Source organism: Fundulus heteroclitus, chromosome 9 (assembly GCF_011125445.2).
Source record: "Fundulus heteroclitus isolate FHET01 chromosome 9, MU-UCD_Fhet_4.1, whole genome shotgun sequence".
In the NCBI taxonomy this organism is placed as follows: domain Eukaryota; kingdom Metazoa; phylum Chordata; class Actinopteri; order Cyprinodontiformes; family Fundulidae; genus Fundulus; species Fundulus heteroclitus.
Window position 1 is genome coordinate 22,977,221 of NC_046369.1, and position 23,878 is coordinate 23,001,098.

General features: G+C 43.4%; 1 protein-coding gene across 7 annotated transcripts; it reads right to left on the bottom strand.

The window, feature by feature from the left end:
• Positions 1 to 2,300: 2,300 nt before the first annotated feature.
• tle2a (TLE family member 2, transcriptional corepressor a) lies at positions 2,301 to 23,878 on the bottom strand. Of its 7 annotated transcripts, none has more exons than XM_012877892.3 (18): positions 23,600 to 23,878; positions 18,838 to 18,882; positions 16,769 to 16,831; positions 14,692 to 14,733; positions 13,928 to 14,141; positions 13,552 to 13,568; positions 11,447 to 11,542; positions 10,988 to 11,032; positions 9,242 to 9,403; positions 7,745 to 7,871; positions 6,763 to 6,962; positions 6,365 to 6,441; positions 5,704 to 5,953; positions 5,362 to 5,609; positions 3,905 to 4,052; positions 3,653 to 3,803; positions 3,463 to 3,539; positions 2,301 to 3,345 (listed from the first exon to the last, which is right to left on the bottom strand). In XM_012877892.3, exons 1-18 carry the CDS (start codon positions 23,861 to 23,863, stop codon positions 3,238 to 3,240), a joined length of 2,334 nt encoding a protein of 777 aa, XP_012733346.2. In that variant the 5' UTR covers positions 23,864 to 23,878; the 3' UTR covers positions 2,301 to 3,237. The 7 variants fall into 7 exon arrangements, with proteins under 7 accessions (XP_012733346.2, XP_012733345.2, XP_021179886.2 ...); XM_012877891.3 differs by having other exon boundaries at positions 13,928 to 14,144; XM_021324211.2 differs by having other exon boundaries at positions 14,659 to 14,733.

A 23,878-nucleotide genomic window follows, 5' to 3' on the forward strand; every position in this document is an offset into this window, starting at 1 on the left:
TAAAAAAGATGAGATAAATGTTAGTCTATACGTTTTTTTCACTGTGACCACACCCTGTGGCTGACTGAAATCTTTATTTTCATTGAGTCTAAGCTGCAGTGATCAGTTTCAGCGCAGTTATTAATACAAGCTAATTAACAAAATATCTTAATCACACCGAGAAATAATTAGCATTATGTTTCATTGTACATTCTATTAATATTCAGAAGTTGAACTTTACGAGTTCCTAGTCGGATGTTAAAACAAGAAGTCAAAATTACAGAATTAATTCTGACTACTTGTTTCGCTCATTTAGAATGTGGTGAAAATTGCTGCCATTTGCTCTTTTATGAAACGTTCTGATGCTTTGTATCTCATTGAAGTAGTGACATAGAGCTAAAATACCTTTTCTGAACAGGTTCATTCAGTCTTTGAATGCATAAAATAGAGAAATAAATCGAGAGAAAAAAAGGATGTTTTATTGTCAGAATGACAGTAAAGCATCCTGAGACTATGTGTGTGTGGTCTCCTCTCATCCAATGCAGTCAAGAACTAAGACTGGTATTAAACATCCTCTAGGAGCAGCTTTGTCCAGCAATCAGTCAACAGTCTGGTTATAAACCATGTTTTTCCAGCACAATGGAGCGGTGTAAAAAATGAAAAAGGGATAACTCATAGGCTCAGAGATCAAAATATAAATTGGATCTTTGAAAAAAAGTTTTTTTATTGAACTTCTGTTTTTCATCAAAACACCTGACAAAAAAATTAGATGACACTGAAGCAGAAAGTTTCCATTAAAAACTTAATTTGACAGTCTCAAAACCTCTGGCTGCAGAAACTGTGCCAGTGCCGGTCTTCGATTGGTTGAATAGCAGGTTCACCTCGCTGCCCTCCAGCCCCTCTGAACCAATCAGCTCTGCCCTCAGCTCACCTGGCTGATCCTGTGCAGCGACTAAAACTCCAAACTGCCTCTGGTTAAGTTTTTTTTTCTGAAAGTATTGTTTGTTCACAGCTTTCACTTGATTAATCTTTTGGTTACATCAGTCAGATCCCAACACCTCTTAACATACCTTTCAATGGGTTCTGGCCCGTTTGTACTCATAGGTGAGAACTTCTGAGTGCCAAGTTTGGAGGAAAACTTGATTTTAATCAGAAATACTTGGAGACATGGGAGGTTCCTCATCGACATCAACATGGCTCCAGGACTAAATCCATGATTAAGAAGAACAGCAGCCATATTGGAGACTTGGGTCAAAGTTTTTAGTCATGTGGTTTTTATCTGCACTTCTGATAGTTTGTATCTCAAATCAGACAGAAGTGTACAGCTTCTAAGTAAACAGATTGTTACTGTATCATAGAAATATGCAGACTGAACAGAATTAGTTTTTGATGATTTTCAGTAATTAGAACACCAAGGCTGTCACTAGTTGATGTTTCAGAGCAGAATGCATAAACACATTTTAAATATGACCGATTTAAAAAACAAAACATATGGATTACAGCTCAAACATTTAGCAGCCAGAATAAATGGTTTTGAATGTTCACAAAACGCTATTAGACCCTAGAAACTTCCAGTGTCCCTTGTTCCCAGATTTAGTTTTGCTGCAATAAAAGAGGAATCTATTGGTATTCATCTTTACTGGGGTTGCCACTAAACTTGTGTCACATTTTATTTCTATACAACCAGGTGACTACAAATGTCACCTGTAACATCTAAAGCTTCATCTCAGCAGAACATTCGCCGTGATCACTGAAGAACGTCCCCTTGAGCATTATTGTAATGAGTTCAGATCACCTCCGTCTCAGAAACACACACACTAAATAGAAAGCTTACTGTAAAACGTGGGAGATCTTACAGCAGCGCTAGGAACGATAGATGGTTCATGCTGTGCCATTAAATCCCAAGACAATCACCCCCCCCCCCCACACACCTCCGTTTCACCTCTGATCCTCCAGACAGTCGAGAAACTTGGTCTCTCTGAATGAAACACAGTCGTCACAGGAGAGAGGAGGCAGCGTACGTTCACCTTTCACATCCTTTATTTCTCATCTGAATATTTCCAGGATGCTTTGTGGCACCATGCTGCGAGAACACGCTGCTCTGGCTGTTAGGGTTTGAACAGAAATGCAACAATGCACCTTTTTTTTTTCTTCTTCTTCCACGCAGCACAGTTTGAAACATCCAAATGAAACCTGCCAAAAAGCCTGACTCAGGAAAACAATTAATTTCTTCGATCTCACACACAAATCAAGAAACCAGAATGGTGACACACTGATGGATTTTAACAAAGCAGACGTTCAAAGCAACACGGAGCCATAGATGACAGTCTTGTTTGCGTTTAGAGACCTTTATTTACATGTTCATATATAGCCAGGTTCAGGGTGGTGCTTATGAAAATACCAGTCGGTCCGTCTGCATGTGCCCTAACAAATACGACAGAGGAACATGAAATACTGAGTTCAAGAGGATGTGTTTATCCGGAAATACAAGAGAACGTGTTTGAACTGACTTCAGAGGTTTTTTTTTTCCTGTGTTTGAGGTTGGTCCCCCCACCCCACCCCCATTTCTAAGCAAATGAAAATAGTCTAATTCTCTGGCCATTTCAGTGGAAACCAACTAAGCCCTGTTTCTGTCACGTACGCACAAAAAAATGTTACAATCATGATGCTGGAATTAAAAAAAGAAGGGACAACAAGAGCATCTGGAACCTCAGTAGAATGCCCAGCCCGCATCTGCCAAGCAGGAGGGGTTCGCTGCGTGCCGAGCAGAACCCAGAGCGAGGCCGAACGGGGCCGGGCTTGGACCTGCACAGCACAGCACAGCGTCAGGACAGCTCCAATTAAACCTCCGCCGTTCAAATCAGTTCAACTGCTTTTCAATTAATCCAAAAAGGTAAAAAAAGAAACGTTTTCTTCTAAGCTCTTTTGCACTACAGAGGTTTTATTTTGTTTGAAAAAAAAAGAAGAAAAAGAAAAAGTTCTTTGGAGGAATCCCACATCAGCGCAGCTACAGACTAACCAGCTTTCTCAGAGCATTTAACACCAACGTTTGTTTTCCAGAGACGGGACTTTGTGTCTCCCCGCTTCTCTCTCTCTCTCTCGCTCATTTCTCACAAATGCGAACAAAACGACGAAGTACGACTTGAGTGTCTCTTGCTTCCCACCCGCCGCCGACACCCTGTACAGTCACTGGTTGAGGAAGGGGGCCTCAGCGTGGCCCTCGGGATCGCTAGTTTTCAGAGAGGAGCCGATCAGAGATCAGTAGATGACTTCATAGACCGTGGCCTTCTTGTCCCCGGAGCCGGTGACGATGAACTGGTCGTCGGGTGAGATGTCGCAGCTGAGGACGGACGACGACTCCTTAGACTGTGCGGGGAGACAAGCAGGAAGCTGTTTTACCGACTGCCACAGCAGCACCGGGGTAAGCTGCTGGTTCTCACGTCAAATCTAAAGTGCGTCCCGCGCGCATCGAACCGCTCCTACCTGGAATATGCTGGATCCGTAGGGTGTCCGCCACGCGTTCAGCAGGTTATCTTTCCCTGTGCTCACGAACCATTTACCTACAGGACGAGAAACACGCCGCTGTCAGCGGATAGAGCCTCATGGGAGGTGAGATACGGAGGAGCGGTTCTGACCCCTCTGTGACTAAACGGGTGGCGTTGTGTGAGCGTACCGCAGTAGGCGAACTTGAGGGAGAGGACGCAGCTCTCGTGGAGGTGCAGCTGGTACTTGTCGGGCTTGGAGACGTGCAGGACTTCCACGTTGCTGCTCTCCATCCCCACGGCCAGCCACTCGCCCGTGGGACAGTAGCCCAGGGAGAAGATCTGGGACAGACAAGGGAAGAATAGAAAAAGAAAAACACTTTAAAATATATTTTCTTTAATCAAGCTGCTAAAGCTCAGATATGGGAGCCCTGACTGAGAACCTGTGAGGTGAAGTCATGCTGCTGCAGCTGCCGGCCCTCTCGGAGGTCCCAGCAGCGGACCGTGTTGTCCAGCCCTCCGGTCCAGAGCTTGGTGCCGTCGTTGGAGATGTCGATGCAGCTCGCTCCGTCTGTGTGGCCCTGGAACTGCCTGCAGGACGACGCACACACACACCATCAGACATCTGGGGGGGTTTTCCACTAAGGTGGTTAAACAGCAACAGGGAGACTAGCGCTACAAAAACATTTTAGAGTTTGGACCAAAAAAATAAAAAAATAAGGGTTTTTTTTCCACAAATTGCATCAACTTGGACTCAGGTCTGAAAGTCTCTTTCAGTAAATGCTCCCTCCCTCCATTGTAGGTTTATCTATACAAATTACAATATTTGCGTCCTGACTGGAAACACGTAGCCACGGAAATAAAACTCTAACATATATAAACGATAGTGGCTGTGATCACTCCTCACGCTTGCGACCAGAATTCGGATCACTGCTCAGTCACTGCGCACATCGTGCAGGTGTCACAAAATATTCCAGGCAGCATTGGTAAACATCAGCTAATGATATTTTATTAGAGATTGATGACATGGCATAAAACTTGGATTATATTTTATGGAATTGGTTGCCCCAACGATAAAAAGTGACAATAACAAGCACTTAATAGTTGATCGCGTTATTTCTAGCCACTCATTTGTCGCCGCATGCGGGGGCCTACAAACACAAATGCTGCTACAATAATAAAACTAAAAGCTTAATGCTAAAACGAAACAGATCCACTAGATTTTCTAGATATGTGATGCTCTCATGGAAGCAACAGTGGAAAAATCTGAAAGTTAACGCAGCCATGGTGAAATATTCTAAATGCCCGATTCTACTGTCAGATTTGTGAAATAGCTATCCTATTATGCTTCCCTGTGTGACACCCCGTTACATTTTGAGCCATCAGCATTTTAGATACATAAGGAGATAATATCAGGTCATCTTTCCTGCACTTGTCAGTATATAAACCTGAATGATGGGGCCTAGGGGAGCTAGTCCTGGAGGTTTGCTGTCGGTTTGATGAGAAACAGATGCCATTAGCTGGAGCGGCACTGAATTTAGAAGCTCAGCATAAACAACTGAATATTCACGGGACCAAAACCTCTCTGACAAATGATTTTCCGTCTCGAATGCTCTGGAAATGTGGTGACAGAGGGTTTAAGGGAGCAGTAATAATGGAGGGAAGCAAAATTTAGTATGAGTTTTAGGAAGCTGTTAGAGATAAGAAGAAAAAAAAAACTTCAAACTTTCCAAATTACAGCGAGACAACCTGAGCTTAGAACAGCAGACGCTCCTTTTAAATCTACCTTTATAACGCAACTCCTCTTCCCTCTTCACCAGCGCCAACTTACCAAAAACTAGCTTCTTCGTTTCCGTCTGCTCTCCTGATCTGACTGAAGGAAACGTTTTAAGCCTCTTACCTGACCAGCGTCTGGTTGTGCAGGTCCCAGACGACGATGTTGCCGTCGCTGCAGCAGGAGAAGCAGACCTTGTTGTCGGGGGAGATGGCCAGGGCGTAGCAGGCCGGCGCGGACGACGTCAGCTCCGCCTTGATGCGGGGCGTGGGCGTGGCCAGGTCCCAGATGGACAGCGTGCTGGCCTCGCCTCCCACGATCAGGGTCCGGCCGTCCGACAGCAGCTTGCAGGAGCGGATGTAGTTATCCCTGTTCTGATTGGACACAGAGGATTTAGACCGGTAAGTCAGACAAGCAGCAGCGAAAGACGCCGCTCCGCCGGGCCTCCGCTCGTCCGCCGCGCCTCACCAGACAGTCCAGCTGGGCCATGGGGCTCTTGCTTCCCGGCTGGCTGATGTCCCACACCTTGACGCAGCCCTTGCCTCCGGTGTAGACGTGGCGTGTGGAGGTGCTGATTGTGACGGCGCACACCACCTCCCCGTGGCTCAGCGTGTGGATCTGGCGGGCGTGGCGCGGGATCCCCGGGCCCAGGAGGGCGTCGGGGGGGAACGGCACCGGCTGCATCTGGCCATCGGCGCTCACGTGGAACGAGTAGGCGCTGGGGAGGAGGTCGGGAGGAAATGATTTAAAGAGGCGGCTCCGATTAGCAGCAAGAGAAACATGTTTGGATGGTCCGGGTTTTTATTTGGACTACAATGCGTCAGTTTCCTTCCATTTCATGATGCATCATTGATTTTCAGTTTTTCAACCCCATATTAAAGTCTCTTAAATAAATATAAAGTTCAAGGAGCATGAACACTTTTAAAAGCCACTGTAGTTGTTAAACTTTGCACAGGCAAACCAATTATCTCCTTGAGACACTACAAACGTATCTCATTGAAAGGAAACCCAGAGAGCTTTTACTTTGTAAGTATTCCGTTTCTCCTGCTTTTGTATGCATCTTAGATTTGTCCTCTGCTGGATATGACAAGCCAGAGAAAATTTCAATAATCAGGAAGAGGAGACTCACGGTTTTCCCGAGGCAGACTGCAGGCTGGCAGAAAGCCCAGGGACCCTCATATGTGGGTGTGGAGACTCATAGCCCACCTGGAGGAGACACGAAAAGCCGGCTCAGAGGAAGACGACGGTTCACAGGGAAGAGAGCTGGCTCATTACAATGGATAATACAGTGACAGTATCTGGATAAAAGATCTGAATAAAACAAGATAATAAAAGAGCAAAGAGGTTTTTAAGAGCCAAGGTCGTAGACTGTCAGATTGCTCAAGATAAAAATCACACTGCAGCTGCTTTTCCTCTAAAACCCTCCTGTCTTCGCCATAAATATCCAGATCTGAGCCCTCTCTGACAGCTTCATATGCTGACAGTGACACTGCAAAGACAGATTATCTGCAGAGCGCCGGGCCTCACCACAGGGGACCGTCCGTAGCCTGCAGCAGCCGCCGCCGCCGCTGCAGCCGCGGCTCCGTTCATCTGAGGGGAGACCAAGTGGAGGCCGGCGCCGTAGCCCGCCGCCCCGGGCAGATCTCCGTTCACCCCTGGGGGAGGCAGGCCGAAAGCCCCCGGAGGGTACGCCCCCTGCACCGCGAGGGGATTCCTCAGGCCCAGAGCTGGGAGAGAAAGAAAAGAGCGTTTATTGTTTATGGAAAGCACTTACGAGCAACTTCCTGCTTAAAGCAAACAATTCAGCGATACCAAATCTACCAAAATGAGCTTCCCAGACAGCTGTGACTGACAAGCTGTGAACAAGCTGCAACAAAAAGCTGGAGATGGTCACGTACCGCAAGACTGGACCACTACTGACCCCTGCTGGCCACCGCGCTGCCCTGCAGTGCCGCTGCACATCATCATCTGTGTGTAAGCTCATCCTTCATATCCTCTGTCTGCACATGTTGGTGCGTTGTGTGTGTATATATATATATATATGCTTGCTCGCATGCATAATAGGTGTGTGAAATTGGAGCAGGCGCTAACAGGTGAAAAAAAAAAAAAAAAAAAAAAGAGAGATACACTGGAATATAGATAGAGGCTCATTGTGAAGCTGCTCACAGTCACAGTCCATCACCTCTCCTAATCTTTCCATTTAAAAAGTGAAGCAGGCTGAATATTTCTGCCCACGGCAGCTTATTAAGTCCAGATGGTGGTCGGCGGCGAGGAGCGGGCCGACACCCATACCAACTACTGCCGGCCGGCACCGGCTGACACGCTGCGTGGAAACGGGGTCGCTACGGGCTTAAAACATCCCTGGGCGCAGAAGTGAATTCCCATTTTTAATGATGTGCTGTGTGCAGATTGCTTTGTGAGAGTTTGGGGTGATGGAGGACGTCACCTTATTCACAGGCCCAGGGTTACCGTTAAAGCTGCGTTAGCCTCACGGACGTGGCGTGCTTACCGAGCGGGTCGACGCCGGGCTTTCCTGGCCCAGGTCTGAACTGTGGCGGGCCGCTTGGTCCTGGGGTGTTGGACTCCTGAGACATGGGGGTCCCTGGCTTCATACCGGGAGTGCTAGACTTCTCTCTCTGGAGTAGAGCAACAGCAGAGAAGGACAGAGAAGAGCAAGGTGAAGCCAGAAATAATCATTTCTAAAAAAAAAAAAAATTTAAATTCTGTTTTCAGTTTGCAGTGGTGAGAAAGATCTGTTTAATTTTTAATAAAAATCACATACAGATAAAGCACTGGTCCCCTTTAAAATTCCTTTAACCTTTTTATTACCGTTCAGCCAGGGCAGACTGGATTTGCCTTTGAGACGTTTCCATCAAAACACAGAGCAATGCTGAGTAAGCGCAAGTTACAGAAAGCTGAAAGTGTCTTTGCAGAAAAAAGAGGCACCAAAAAATGAGATCAGCGTGTGAGTTTTTCTAATTGTACAGCTAAAAAACCTAAATAAATGTAGGGGGCCTCTATTCTGGTCATAATATTAAAATAAACATTAAAGCATTTTCTAAAATGTACACTTTGCTTTTTATATGATTATAAAGGGAATTTCTAATAAGTAATTCATGACTTTCTTATTTCCTGGGGTTAAATATAACACGATCATTTCAGCATGTTACTACACACAGTAAGCAGGAAGTAAAAAAGTTGTAGAAGATACCATTAGATACCACCTAAATGTCAAGCACAGGTTTGTAAGCCTTTTTCTATCTAACCAATCAGAAGTGAACACCAGTTAAAATGTGCCATTGGCTTCAAACTCGCTTTGAGTTACATGCTTTGGTTAAACCAGACCAAGATGGAGCTTTTCAGCAACATTCCAGGTGGGCTTTGTGGAAAACAACAGACTAAATCGGTGGAAAAGTGCCTCGTGGCCACTGTTAGGTACGATGGAGGAACTGTGGTGCTGTGGGCCTGTTTCTCCTCCACATGCAGCGGGAATCATGCCAGCATGACCAAAACATTTTCAATTTCAACCTGGTGGCCTCTGTAACAATAATTAAGCTGCTGGTGATTTTATCTAAATAAATAAATAAATTCTCAATGTTGATTTTTCCCCCCTGAAACTGAACAAATGTACAGAAACTAAAGGCTGGATTCTTGACCATCTTTCAGTGTCTGATAATTCCCCTAAAATAAATGATTAATTTAAATTCATATTTTAGGGTTTTGTATGTAAGAGGTCAAATTCATAAGGCAAGGCTAATTCAGTAAAAGACTGAGAAGCCAGATGAGCTGCAAAAAATAAAATAAAGTGACAACATAATCACTGAGAGCTGACTGGATGCTTCTAGCTCAAAAACTGAGACAAACTACTGATCCTGAACAAAATGGCAAAAAACGGCGTGGCAGCATGAAAAACTGATGTGCTCAGAGAAAAACATTTCACGTGTAGCTGAACATGCAAATGCGATATTAAAAAGAGAAGCGTCTGACAGCGGGCCCTTCCATCTACCTGTGGGGGCTCTTTGCCTCGAGAGGGCGAGGTAGCGCTGCTTGATGATGCCAGGGAGGTGGGGCTGGCCTGTGGGGGCCCCTCCTTACGGGACGGGGGGATCTTGTCTAAACCGTTCTCCCTCGACGAGTAGGACTGCACGCTGCGGGGGGAGGATGGGTCCTAAATGTAAAAGTGCAAAAAAACATTAAATATGACACAAAGAACCAAAGTCCGGTTAAAGTAAAAACTAAATGCAGCTGAAGTTTCAACTTTCCTTTCTACAACATTCGGGTTTATTTAGGGCTTTCATTGAGGCCCCTGACGAAAACTCTCCGGGGGAAAAAAAATAAAAAAATCAATGCTCACAAACTTTAAATGAGATTTTTTGATGCTGCTGAAGCATCTCGTTTATAGATTTTATATGAAGTTTTTAGAGCACTTAGATGTGGCTGTAAATGTTGAAATCCTACTTTTACTGCAAAGCTGTAAGTTGCCAAAAGAATATAACAGCTCTTATTAACCTGGACTCCCTCCTTCTGAACTGTGCTTTACCAGACATACATCAACTTAGTGATGTGTCTTTCTGACATTTGCATTTAGAAAAAACATCCTGCAGCCACAGAGCCTACTGATAATTTACTGCGGCATTAATTGTTCATTTGGACATGGTCCACCAGAGCATGTCGCTACAATATCTGAAGATTAGACTGGACTATAACCTGCACTCAAATGTGGCCTAAACACAATTTTTTTTTAACATTTTAAATTTTCTGAAGGCTGTTTAGACCACATGCCAATCAGAACTAAATCTCCCCCAAAAAACTTAAGCCTAAATGGCCACTGCACAATTTTTCATTTCAACTTTCTGTTCTTTTTCAGAGTCAAATTATTTTTTTATTGCAGTTTTCTGAACATTTGAGCACAAAAATATTTACCCTGTGCTGCTTAAATAGTCGTATTTGTAGGATTCACAATTCAGGAAAAGACAGAGAGCTGAAACTGGCTTCTGATGAGTGTGGCATGACAAACATATGGCATCTGAACAAACTTGGATTAGCTCCATTTTTAAATATTGCATTGGTAATAAGGAGTTTCACTTAAAGAAAAATTTTAATGAATAGGATTTATTAAAGTGCTTTAATTTCATTAGTAAATAAAAAAATACATAAAATGTACACTTTCACTGAGTTGTTTAAAGTAGATTCAGCTTAAAGAGCACAGGTCCAGTCCAGCCTGAATCCAAAGTTTTACAGTCAGAAAAGTAGTAAAGTGGCATTTTTAGTTAGTAAGTAAAGAGAAAACTGAGGTGTGGCAAATCAGACAAAATGAATGTAATTTCAAAGTAAATCCATGTAAAAAAAACCATCACATTTATTTGCACTTTAGAAAAACAGAAAAGAGTGTTGGATCATTCCAGACCTGGAAAATCAAACAAAGTGTCTCAGTTTCCAGACCTATCAGAGCTGAGTAGAAACCGAGTAGAAACTAAGTAGAAACTGTGATTCCATTGTCCAAATGTGAAGACTGTATTTTTTAGGATTCTACCTGCATGTTTTCCTAACTCTGCCGGCAGCGTGAGCTGCAGTTCAGACGGTGCACCTGTATGAATAGTGGATGTGTGGATGTGTGTGCAGCTAAATGAGATGGGCCAAAGTTAGGGGGTCATTATTCCTGTTCGTGTGATTCTGCTGGATATGTTTACATGGTGCTTGCTGATGAAAGCGGTCAAGTGATGCAAACAGATGCTGGCGGCCGCCTACTAACCTCATCCACCACCAAATTATCGTCGCTCTTATCCGCATCGCTGCCCTGCGACAGAAAAAAAAAAACACACTCCTGCTCAGTTACCTGCTGCATGCAGAGGACACATCGGCAAACAAACATAACAAGAAGTAAAGGTGTGCAACAAACAGTACAAATGTAAAATACCATTACACCATATTAACCGTGGGAGGTAAAACACTTCTCAAATCAACCTTCTAGTAACAGAATTTACTAAAACTGAGCCTCCACCGGTCTGATCTTCCACAGATACTCCAGGAAAACAGTACAGAGAGTCAGGACTGTAAATATTTCACAAAGAAAGAGGGCAGTTCCCTGAAGTCTGCCGGTCTTCTCTTGTACAAAGACGCTGTCTCTTTTATCTGACTCGTGTTGGAGGAGTTGGGCGAAACTTTCCCGCAGTTACTCAAACATTTAAGAGCGTTATGGAGGCGTCCTCACATAGTCTGTCATGAACTCCTTCTCCTCGGCTTTCCTCTTCTTGCCGTTGCTGAGGTAGTCTGTTGGGCGACCCTTATCCCCGTTGGACAGGGAGCTCTGCAGACAGGGAGGGGTAAATCAGAGAGTGAGGGCAAAGTGGTCAAAAGAGTGAGCATCCATACACAAGAGGATAAAAGGAGGAGAGAGGGGGTGGGGGGATTAGAGAGAGGGGGAGATGAAGGAAGTACGGCAGAGTAGAGGAAAGGGCGTGAGGGTGGAAAGGGAGGAAGAGGGTGATAATGAGGTGAGGAGGAGTGCATAAATCATGTCAGGCTCATGAGCTGCAGAGATGAATGTGAAAGAATATCAGGCTGCATCGACTGGCTAGCCCACAGAGGGAAGCAGCGGGAGGCAGGGTTTTCTTAAAGGCACTGGAGAGGCTGGAGCGAGCTAAAAATCAGCTGAAAACAAATCTGTCCACATTGTGGGATAACATCTATCCAAACAGGAACTGCTCAAGGTTGCAAGGCACTATTAAAGAGATGTGTCCTTGGGTTTTTGACTACCTCCAGCTAGCTCTGAAATTATTATTTTTTTAAATTTTCCCACAGGTTTTTGCGCATTTTGTGATGCTTTAAATGTTACACAATTACACAGCTACACAATGTTTCTATGCACAAAGATAACATTTAAAACAATAAAGTCAGTTCTGTTAGCCACAAGTAATCTGCCACAGAAAAAGACAAAATTGACTGAAATAACTGACTCATAATATAATGATGCTCATTTAGGATGATTAAATTGTGCTTGCATTTCCTGAAAGTATCTTGTAAGTAACACTCAATCAATCTGGTGGCTAAAAAAACATCTTTTAATTGCTTTTGGCTTTTGAGGTTTTTATAACGTTCCAACCAAAAATGAGTGTTTTACTGGGATTCTATGTGACAGACCAGCACAAAGTAGTGGACAAATTATAAAGTGGTAAAAAAGATGATGCGTGGTTTTGAAAACCTTGTTGCATGTATCTGTGCCCCCTTCTCCTTAGAAACCACCAAATATATTCCACTACAACCAATTGCATTCAGTAGAAATTAAAATCAATCTGTGTGAAAATGAATTTATAAATCAAGCTGTTCTGTAAAGGCCTCAGGGTTGTGTTAGAAAACAGTAGGTGGGTCATGGAGAAAATTGTGGAGAAGGTCAAAGCAGGGTCAGGTTATAAAATAATACCACACACATCTACTGCATCTCCCAGAGAGCTGTTTGGTCCTCCATTCAGAAAACACTAAGCACACCACCCCCAAACACGCCATCCCCACAGGGAATTATAGTGGTGGCAGCATCATGGTGGGATGCCGTTTTTCTCCAGCAGGGACACAGAAGCTGGTTCGAGTTGATGGGAAGACAGATGGAGCTAAATATGGGGCTCTAATGGCAGAAAATAGTTGGAGGCTCACCTCGACAACCCTAAAGCTACAGCCAGTGCTGCAATGTAATGGTTTAGAATGCAGCATTTTTGTGTGTTAGAATGGCCTAGTCAAAGTCTAGGGATAAATCAGATCGTAGATCTGTGGCAAATGTGAATTTTGATGGTCGCTTTGCATTCCATTTGAAGAAGCTTGAGCTATCTTGCAAAGAAGAATGCAAGCTTTGCTAAGCTGGAATAGACGCCCCCCAAAGACAAAAGGCTGCTGTAATGGGAGGGAAGTGGTGACTAAGGGGGGCTCAAAAAGAAATTCTAAATCATATACATTTCCTTTCACTTCATAATTATTACAAGTAGCTACACGGGCAACAATTAAGCTAATCTTTGGCCGTTCTGTCACATTAATCCCAACAACAGTCACTGAATTTGTGACAAAATGTGGACGGGCCAACGGCCATCAACGTGTCTGATGGGCATTGAAGTAGATTTTATCAATCGACATTTTTTACTCTTTGGGTTGAGATTTCTATACGCTTAACTAAGGCTTGATGGGCACATGTTTATTTTAAGTCCCGACCTTTGGGGAAAGAGTTCCCCAATCTAGATGTGGGTTCCCGCTATAAACAACAGCGGAACAAAATGGTGGGCAAGTGTTTGATGTAAGTGATCAATAGTGAGGTGGGGAGGAATTTGCACTCACTGGTCCGGCTTCCCGGTCTGTTCATCCGAGGAGGAAAACGTCCAACACGTCCAGGAAAGCGTGCAGCAATGCAGCAAGGGCGAGTAAGGACAAAGAAGTACACAAGTTATTCACTGCAACTTCATACAATGATGACAATGAGCAGAGATATCCCTGAGGAGTATTATTACCAGCAACTGTCTATGGCCTGAGAAAGCGCCAAAGGAAAAATCAATCATCAGAATGCGCCACGCCAAGACTTAATGCTTACTCTCCTCCTACATCAGCATTGTTCTTTCTTCAGAAATGCTGTCTGACTCCTGCCTGAACGCTGAACTCATCTGCCCTCTAAGATCTGCGAGAACAAAAACAATGTCACGGCTCATTTAAAGCTCACCTCTGTGGTGCTCGGCTGCAGCGGCGGACGCCGCCGCCGCCGCCTCGAGGTGCGCCCTCTCATCTTTGGCTGCAAGCTGGGCCCCCAAAGCCCCGGACAGGGCGAGCAGGCCGGAGCCCCCGCCGAGCGCCAGGCTGGGGTGGGGCAGTCCTGATGGGTGTGGGCCGACTGGCAAGCCCTGGGCATGCTGGGAGATGTGCTGAGCCTGAAGCTGCTGCTGTACACGGCAAAATAAACACAAACCCAGAGAGCAAGAGAAAGACGAGACGAGAGAAGCTTCGGTGACTTACAAGGAAGTTGCTTCACTGGAAGTAATTAAGAAAAGGAGGAAGAAGGAGGAGGGAACTAATTGCTGCGATGTGCACGTAAGGAGAAATGCCAAGGTCAGTGCAGTGGCACAATTAAAAGCCCTGAGGTGAAATTTAGATTTAAAAACTGAAAAGAAAATGTTTCAATGTTTGCAAAAAAATACCAGCAAACGTTTAATCAGACGGCCATTTTAGGAGCACTCAAGTTTCTGGAAGTGATGCTCGAATAAGATCTAAAATCAAATCTTTACATTTGATAACCATAGTATGCAAATGAATACCGAGCTGATGAAGTCAGCACGTTTTAGAATAGCCAAAAAGTCGGCTTGCACTAAAAAAGGAAAAGAAAAAAAAAAGGAAGAAAAATTAAATATGGGAGTATAAGGTACACACGCTATGAGGCAGAGGGGGGAGCCCACGTACCCCTATCGAAGCATTTAGCTCCCCCATGGTCACCTGTTTGGCGCGCTCCATGGCCTGGACCACCTGCTGCTGGTGCTGTGGAGCAAACCGAGACGTCAGGGAGTCAATTTACAGGCGTTCCATCAACTTTACATTCAACAAAAATGAAGGAGCTCATCAATATGATCATTTACAGCATTTCAGAAGTCCAATTTGGAAAGTGAAACTCATTTATGAACTCATTACAAGCAGAGTAATAGTCCCAGCCTTTAATTTGCTTGTTTTGATTATTATGGCTGGCTATTAAAACCCAAAATTAAGTTTCTTAGAAAATAATAGCGTAACACTCGACCAATTAAAGACAAAGATTTTAATACTGAAAACATATGCCCACCTCGTGTCCCTAACACTCATGGAGACAGTTTACCCTCCATGAAGGGGGTAAACCGTAAACGGTCATGCTGGCTCTTCTCAGAGACCATCAAGCAAGCATATTGGTGGAAAGTTCAATGGAAAGAAAGCAGCATAGGCAGCAGGGATACCCATTTGAGGGATTGGGAATCAAAGCACTTTCAAGAGTTCGGGGTAGACTTACAAGGTGTGGATGGAAGCTGGAGTCAGTTCTTCACTTAAACTTATCATTAGTAATTGGATGCATCAAACCAGGGCTAGGAAGGTCTGGAGTGCTGCTAAGTGATCCAAAGTCCTCTTTTTAGACTAAAGAACATTTGCCATTTCATTCAGAAACCAAAAATCACAGAATCTGAAGGAATGGTGCAGAAGAGCCAAATCCAAGTTGCTTTAGTGTCAAGTTTCCAGAGTCAGTGAAGATTTATGGAGCCATGTCACCTGCTGGTGTTGGTCCCCTGTGTTTTATCAAGTCCAAAGTCAAAGCAGCCGTCGAGTTTCCCTCTGCTGACTAGTTTTATGGAGACGCTAATTTAATTTTCCAGCAGGACTTGGCACATGCCCACACTGCCAAAGGTACCAAAAGCTGCTTCAGGTACCCTGGTTCCTTGTTTGGCCGGCAAACTGGCCTGACGTGAACCCCCTACAGGGCCTATGGAGTATCGTCAAGACGAAGATGAGACACAGAAGAGCCAACAATAAAGACAAGCTCAAAGCTGCCTAACTTTGCCTGCAAGCCGAATTCTTGCCTAGTATTTGTGCATCCACAGACAAAAAAGCCTCAGTCGTTTGGCCAATCACATTCCAGTATTATGATTCAAGGTGGGACATGCCAGATGTGACAAATGCAACAGCTGCCAAGCCCATAGTCGAACCAGAATAAACATGGCAGTAGCTGCTGCTATCACATCTGTTTTATAAGAATCCATGGTTTCTTCTTTGAAAGAAGAAAAGCAAGAAGTGCCTTGACCAGCGATAGACGCTTCTATCGAATCCCTGAAGGGATTTGATAGACAAACCCAGATTGATAATGTGCAGGACGGAGAGTGCTAAACATCATCAATCTGGCCGGCCAGGTTAAAAGCTGCTATTAAACCTGAGCTTCCTGAAAACCTCAGCAAAGCTACCAACTGGTCACCCTCATGCCTCCCAGCCTTGTTGCAGCAATTCATGCAAAAAAGACCCCCAACCATGTAATGAGCGCATATACTGTTACAGTACATCTTATATAAACCAGCTTTTCTCCACAATAAACCTTTTTTACCGCTCTGAAGTAGTATTCTAACTTTGTGCAAAAATAAAACTTGGGTTACATTTGCTTTAAGCCACAATCCTCAAAGTTAACAAAAAACAGTTCACATGCATAATTCTGTGTTTAATGAAAATACAAGAGTTTCACTTCTTCAACTGAATTAACCAACCTTAAACTTTGTTGACATGCCTCTATGAGCACATGACAACATGGACAATTAGTGCAGGATTAAACACTTTGACATGCATCTTTTATTTTATTTTTTTAATATATATATATATATATATATATATATATATATATATATATATATATATATATATATATATATATATAGAGATAGATAGATAGATAGATAGATAGATAGATAGATAGATAGATAGATAGATAGATAGATAGATAGAGAGAGAGAGAGAGAGAGAGAGAGAGAGAGAGCGTGTGTGTGTGTGTGTGTGTGTGTGTGTGTCCCACCTCCTGCGACAGGAAGGGGATGAGCTGAGCACAGATCACGTTCAACCGCTTGGCAATCTCTGTCTGAAAGAGTGAAAAAAAGGAAAAGATACTGTCACTTCCATGAATAAACACACAAACAATCACACCGCCAAGATTGAGCATGAACACAAAGAAAAGGCACACACTTGGGAAGGTTGCACACACACACACATACATACACACAGAGTTTTGGCCTGCTTCTCCCAGGGCCAGAGTGGTAAATATTTCAGCTGCTTACATCTGGTCCATGCAAATGGAAACTCTGCCAGAGAGTTTGGCTAAAATATTCATGGACAGCATCTGCTGCGGCCGCAACCAGCCCACACAGTGTGTGTGTGTGTGTGTGTGTGTGTGTGTGTGTGTGTGTTTGTGTGTGTGCAAAGACAAGAGAAGACACAGCAGACCCCATCTTGTGCGTGTGGTGTATCTTTGCATGTCTGTTTTGCCTGTGTGTGTTTGTATTTATGCATGCGGGGTTCTGTGAGCGTGCGCTCCCTGCTGGGGCTGAGGGTGGGGGTGGGGTCACTCGTTGGTGCTGTGGGTGTGCGTTTCTTATACATCGCCAGCAGAAAACTTTTCCTCCATCTTCTCTCCGTCCTGCTCCGGTCTGATCGCTCTTTCCGTCCATTCTTTCTTCCCATCAGGACGGTGATCAGTGTGACGTGCGCTGCGGCGTCATTTCTAACGCACACCAAACCGTTCTGCGGCTGGTCGAATGAGGCCGTTAGGGCCAGTAATGACACGCATGCAGAGATCATGACAGCATCATTATTGCTGCAGGCTGTTTATCTTGTTGACAGCTACACTTTGAAGTGTGTGCGAGAATGCACGTGCATCTCAGACTCTGTGTGCATTTACACACACACACGCACACACACACACACCCTCTCTTAAGTGATTTATTGATGCCGGATTGAACTTCCACCCGTCTTTCTTCCTTGGGCTTCCTCTCTCATTTCTCTGACTAGCCTCATCTCTCCCCGTTCCACTCCCAAGCCCTGGCCTCCTTCCCTCCACCCTCTGAATCCATCGCCCGCCCCCCCCCCCCCCCCCCCTCACCCCCAGGGAGACAATGATTTCTTGTTAGAGAACTTCAGCTACTAAATGGCATCTTCTGGAGAGAGGAGGGGGGGGGGAGGAGGGAGGGAGAGAACATGAGCAATCTACAGGAGGAGAATAAGAGGGTAGGATGAAATGGGAGAGGGGAAAATGAAAAGAGGGGGCGGAGGAAAAAGGGCACATTGGGTTGAGGAAATGACTGTCGATGAAGGACGGATGCGGGATGGAGGGGAGAAATGGAGAAAGGAGAAACAGAAGGAAGGCGGAGGAGGCAACAAAAAAAAAAATGGAGACTGGGTGGAGGCGGGAGGAGGGGAAACGCGGCAGTGGCGGCACGTCAAAACCGAAGCGATTGAGATGGCGAAATGAAGGAAGGCAGCGCAGAAAGATAGAGAGCAGACAGCAGGAAGGCAGTGACCTGATTTAAAGTGAAATTCAGCATGGACCGAATATCTGCGAAGGAGGCCGAGCAGGAGGGGGGGGGGGGAGGCGCAGACAAACAGGAGACAGAGAACGAGAATCAATGGAGAGGAGGAGAGACGCGTATAAGTGTCAATAAAAAATATAATTTAAGAAATAATAGCACAAAGAAAAAGAGGCAGAGACACAAAAAAATGGGGAGTGGAAGAAAAAAAATAAGAGAGCAGTGCAGGAATGAGAGGGATGGGAGGATGGAGGGAGGGATGGAGAAACAAACAGGGATTAATGACGGGCAAGAGGGAAGGGCAGAGCTCTCTCATCTATCTGTGGTGGAGAAATGAATTCTGTTTGTGGATCTTATTAATGCCTCCGCAGCACAAACATGCTCTAGAAGTCCATCAGAAGACTGACATTAGCAGGGGAATAAGAAAAAACACACACACTTTTTTCTGGAAACAAGAGTTGAAGAGCAGAAAAGAACGCCGGTCAAAGGATGTAGGAAGTAAGAAAACAAATCTTCAAGGAGAAACAGAGCAAAGCAAAGAGCAGCAGACCTGGAGCTGACTCACCTGTTTGTGCATTTCAATGTTAAGGCCGTAGGACATTTCATAATACTGAAACAAAAGGAAAGGAACAGTTATCCATTGTTGTAGAAAACAAAAGAGATTAAACAATATTTAACTCATTTCCTGCAGAAACTAACACACGTCTCCAGTTTAATTTTTCTGGTTCAAAATAGAACTATCTATCTATCTATATATATATATATATATCTATATATATATCTATATATATATATATCTATATATATAGATATATATATATATATAGATATATATATATATATATATATATATATATATATATATATATATATATATATATATATATATATTTATTAATCCACCCAAAATATACTCTTGTTGCCAGAAGCTTGGATGAAAATGGCAAAATTACAAGTCCTAAACATAGTCATACACTGTTGCAAAAAAAAAAAAAATCCTATCAAAGATATTTTTATTTACATTTAATATATAATATCATTTAATATTAAAACAATGGTGCAAATCAAGATATTGTGCAGCTAACTGGTGCACAATATCTTGATTTGCACCATTGTTTAATATTAATGTGCTTCAGACAGAACTGTTGTGTTGCAATATTTAGTAGCAGGGATGCATTCAGAATCAGATATACTTTAATAAAACTTTGGCTTTGCATGCCTACAGTATATCCAGTCAGCCGGATGAACTTTGGCCCTCTCCAGCCCTGGTACCAAAGGATCAGGAGCGGCGAAGCCAGACAGTCCCTGACGCGTTTGAATCCATATGGAGCGATCAGATCGCTGCTTTTCACTTCACGTCAAAGCTGCTGCCACATCACAGCCAAGTAGCGAACAGGACGACAGGTCTCCCTTGTATTAATAAAGTTACTCAGACGACAACAAGGCTAGGATTCTTCCAAGTTGGGTTTTTGTGACGTCGTCTTGGATAAAAACCTCATTAAGCATTAAAGAAAACCAATAACGCTGGACTTTAAAAACTTCACAGGCAGCATTCACTGAAGATTTTAACCCATAAAACTGCTTCACCGTAAAACAGCTGAGCGCTCACTTGCATACACCTTTATAAGTTTACACATAAAACGACCAAATAAACAACCTAAACAGAGATTTTGTGCTTTGCATAAGTCGCTCCATAATGTTAAGCTCCAGAAATGCTTCAAAAATAACTATTGACAGAATATATTTTGTAACCCTCTGCTGCCAGAGTCATCCAATGGTAGTTCAACCATGTGCACGCTGAAGGGCTTTATGTCCCTAAAAGCACATCCCCACTAATTTAACCGCGATAGCTGAACAGCCAGAAAAAACAAAGTGATGCAGGGAAACAGTCGCTGGACCAAGTACAGCAATAATCAGGTCTAATGTGTGCTGCTCAACCACTGCTTTTATCTTTAAGCACAAAGAGCTGCGAGACACGCAGGAGGAGATGAATGCCACGGAGACAGCTGAGGATGCCTCTCTTCCCTCAGAGATGGACAAAAAGGAGAACATTTTAAAGTCAGATGCTTTGAAAAGTGACAGGCTGACATTTGCTTTTCAGTGTGGCTGGTAGTGGGGAGAGGAGATTGGCAGTCGAGCAGCCAAAACCGGCTGGCAGGCTGGAAGAGGAGATGGCAGGGGTCCTCTGTCTCCAGATATCTTTCCTGGCACTTAGCATCCGTGTGTGTGCAGGTGTGTGTGTGTGTGTGTGTGTGTGTGTGTGTGCGCTTCAAGCACAAGTCTACAACTGTGTGGGCGTGTGCACCTATGTGCTTTGCGTGCTTTGGTGTGAGTGCGTTAAAAAAAAAAATAAAAAATAAAAAATCAAGCCATGTGAGCGCACACTCCTCCGTCTGTGTGTGTTTGCCTCTAAGCCTCCATAAAAGATGCCTTCCCTGGCAGCTCCGCCTAGCAGCTCTTTGCCAAGTTTCGCCTGTTGCTTAGCAACATCCAAACTACCCCAAATCATCAGCCAGCAAAGACGAGCCGATGCCAGCTACCGTCTCCTCCCCCTCACAAGTTTGGACTCTGTGCCAAGATCCCACATAGCTGTTTTTTTTTTTGTTTTTTTTTTGTTTTTTTTTGGAGCAGCAGGTTCTGGGCAGCTCACGCTCTGTCAGCTGTGCAGGTTTCTGGCTCTGATCACAGGTAAATTAAGCCCGGGGGGGGGTGGGGGGGGAAAATCAGACTTAAAAATCAAAGACAGACCATGAGTTTTGGCTCTTTGTTTGTCCAGACAAATATTCCGCTGATCGAGAGCATGTCAGATATTTTAGACTTTTCACTCTTTTCTCCTAAAACAGATCAGCTCTCACATTAGCTCTAGGCTCGTCTGAAGCAACGATGCAAATCAACCCCTGTGGTAAAACATTTTATCTATAAAACGTAACACCAAGAAATTAAGTAATGATGCAAAAAAAGAGAAATTGTCTTATTAACTGATATAATTCAGTAAACCAACAACATCAGTAAAGTACTATGTAATTAATGATATAAACAGGCAGCTGTTTAATGCTTTTATTGGCAAAATATCAAAAGCAGGGACCTTTGTTTCTGTTTATAGGATATTCAAAAATAGGAATGTCATCACTGTAGTGCTATTAAAAACTAGACTGCACACCTCATGCGAGCCATGCGTGAACACACTGAAACTGGGTGGTCTGAACTTTGTACAGCTCTTGTGCTGGTGGTCCTCCGGTGCCGTGGCTCCCAGCCTCCTTTCCTTACAGCAGTAAGGGGAAACCAATCCATGCTCACGTCACAGGTCAGTTGCCACCAAGACCAGACTGTGATTACACTCTGGTATTAAGTTGTTTATTCTAAAACATAACACAGTTATTTTGACGTGTGTGTAATGACAAGCGATGCCCCTATGGGGCCTTTCCTGCCTGGTACCAGTTTCTGGTTTCACTTTAGAGGTCTGACATGCCCGGATTATAACAGAGGAAAAACGTGATGCAGTTTTCTTTAAAAGTTAAATTAAACAGAAAATCTGCAATAAGGTTATCATAAAATAAAAGTGCAAAGTATTTCCTATTTGCTGATGCATTTATGGTCCAAGAATGATAAGAGGTGTCAGTTTTGATTCATTCAAAGAGTAAAAAATTGTCAGGATTTGATCTGCTGAAAACCGATCAGAACCGATTACGGAAAAATTGACTGATTCTGCTGTCTGGCCCACTAATAATTGTATTTTTGTTAATAATAGAATAGTAAGTTACTGCATGGGGTTCGTTACATTATAACCTGACGGTTCTCAAAGTTGGGCTCCTGCATCAACAGGTGTCATGGTCTTTGAGGTAAATCTAATGATAGTTGATGGTATTTGATTTAGACATCTTTAGTAGAGACATGTGACCCCTGACAGTCAAGTCCAGTTCATTATTGTTTCAGTTCAAATTAATATAATGAATGCATAGAGTTGGGAATCAGCCATTTTTTATTTCTCCTCATTATGTGCACCAATAATAAGAACATCAATAGACATCATCACATGAGCTAAGAGAAGACCTGACAGATGATGAAGGTATGCTCAGGCAAACTTTTCAGCATGCAATCTCAACTTGGTCTAGGATTAGTTAAATTATTCTTTAAAAAACAAAACAAAAAAAACACTGTACTCCACTCTACGCTGCACACTTGTGGCCAGACGATAACAAGAGAAGTCTGAATTGACTTCATGTTGCTAACAAACATGCATTAAGGGTATTTCAGTAAAGACCAAGATGGTGCAGTGCCAGTGAAATGTTTGTCAGCAGGAACCTTAGAGCTCAGAAACCTGACGTATGATTTTACAATTTGTCCTAATAAATGCTCCCAGCTGTGGAGACAGTGGTACAGTCGGGGAAATCTTAAGTCGTTTTTTGATGACTGCAGGTATGCATTTTTGTTGTGTGGTTGTTTATCTCATTTTTCTTTTTATTTGAACCCTGAGTCTGATATAAAGTTACCATCTATCTACACACAATATGCACTTTAATACACTTTTTAAGTATTAAAATAGAAATCAGATGAAGGTTTGATGCATACATGGGGAAAATCTTAAGATCAACCTGCAGTAAATCATCTCTTATGTGTTGCAGTCCTTATTGAGAAAAATGGGGTTAACTTTGAACTGGCATGTCAGACCCGGTGCTTCTATTCTCTTCCACCGGTATTTAGTCGATCAGAAGTCGAAAGGTTTGGGAAACACTTAACAGAGTACTGCATTATTTCAGACAACGTTGTAATGATGATTGCGGTTCAATATGTAGGGAAGCTCTAGATGGGCCTTCTGACACATAAAAACCTTTTGGGAAACCATTTATCTAATTTTAAAATCCCTTTGCTACATTATTCAGTAGCAACAAGACAACATCTGCATGCTGCATCTGTACTGTAGAAAACACTAAGGCTAAAAATATCCCAGAACTCCATCCATTCATGCAGTAAAATGACGGTCAATTTTTTTTTTTTGAGTCGACGATATTATGAATATTGATTCCATTTTAAAAGGCCTAAAACTTTTAAAAGATGGATTCCACTCATCCCTGATAAACAGTATTTGCAATAATCTCTTGAAAAGATGTAAAGCCTCTCTAAATGTGGGCTCATAACTTTCACTTGAGACTGATGACTATTATAAGCGGACAAATAAATATTTTCCTGTGCTTGCATTTCCGTGTTTGAAATTGCACTCTATTTTTTTTTGTGGGTGTTGTATGGCCCCTGTAAGCAGATGAAAGGGATTCATGCGACTTGGCGCTGCGTTTGTTTTTGGAAGAGGCATGTGCGTTAGTGCGTCTCACCATAACGTAGTGTCTTTGGATCTCGGTCTTCTCTGTGGCCAGTTTCTCACACTCCAGTTTCAAACTGCAACAGAGGAGAAAAAATAAATAAATAAAAAAAAAACTGTTTGGCGTATCATCCTCCAAATTAAAATACACAATGCAATTAGCGACATAACAAATTACTCTTCCAGCACTCTTCTCATCCCCTCCCCTTTCCACTTCTGTCCCTTCATCGCTCACTGGGGAGGAGGGAGCGCGGCGACTGGAGTGCTGACAGCCCATTATCACCTCAGAGCA

Bases quoted from the DNA above. Each gene is read 5' to 3' on its own strand.
- tle2a (XM_012877888.3), bottom strand. From the start codon at position 23,863: ATGGGCTGTCAGCACTCCAGTCGCCGCGCTCCCTCCTCCCCAGTGAGC. The intron at 16,832-18,837 runs GTGAGTCAGCTC...TCACTCTTTCAG, and splicing joins ACATTGAAATGCACAAACAG to ACAGAGATTGCCAAGCGGTT. The intron at 6,963-7,744 runs GTAAGCACGCCA...TTTCTCTCCCAG, and splicing joins GCCCGGCGTCGACCCGCTCG to CTCTGGGCCTGAGGAATCCC.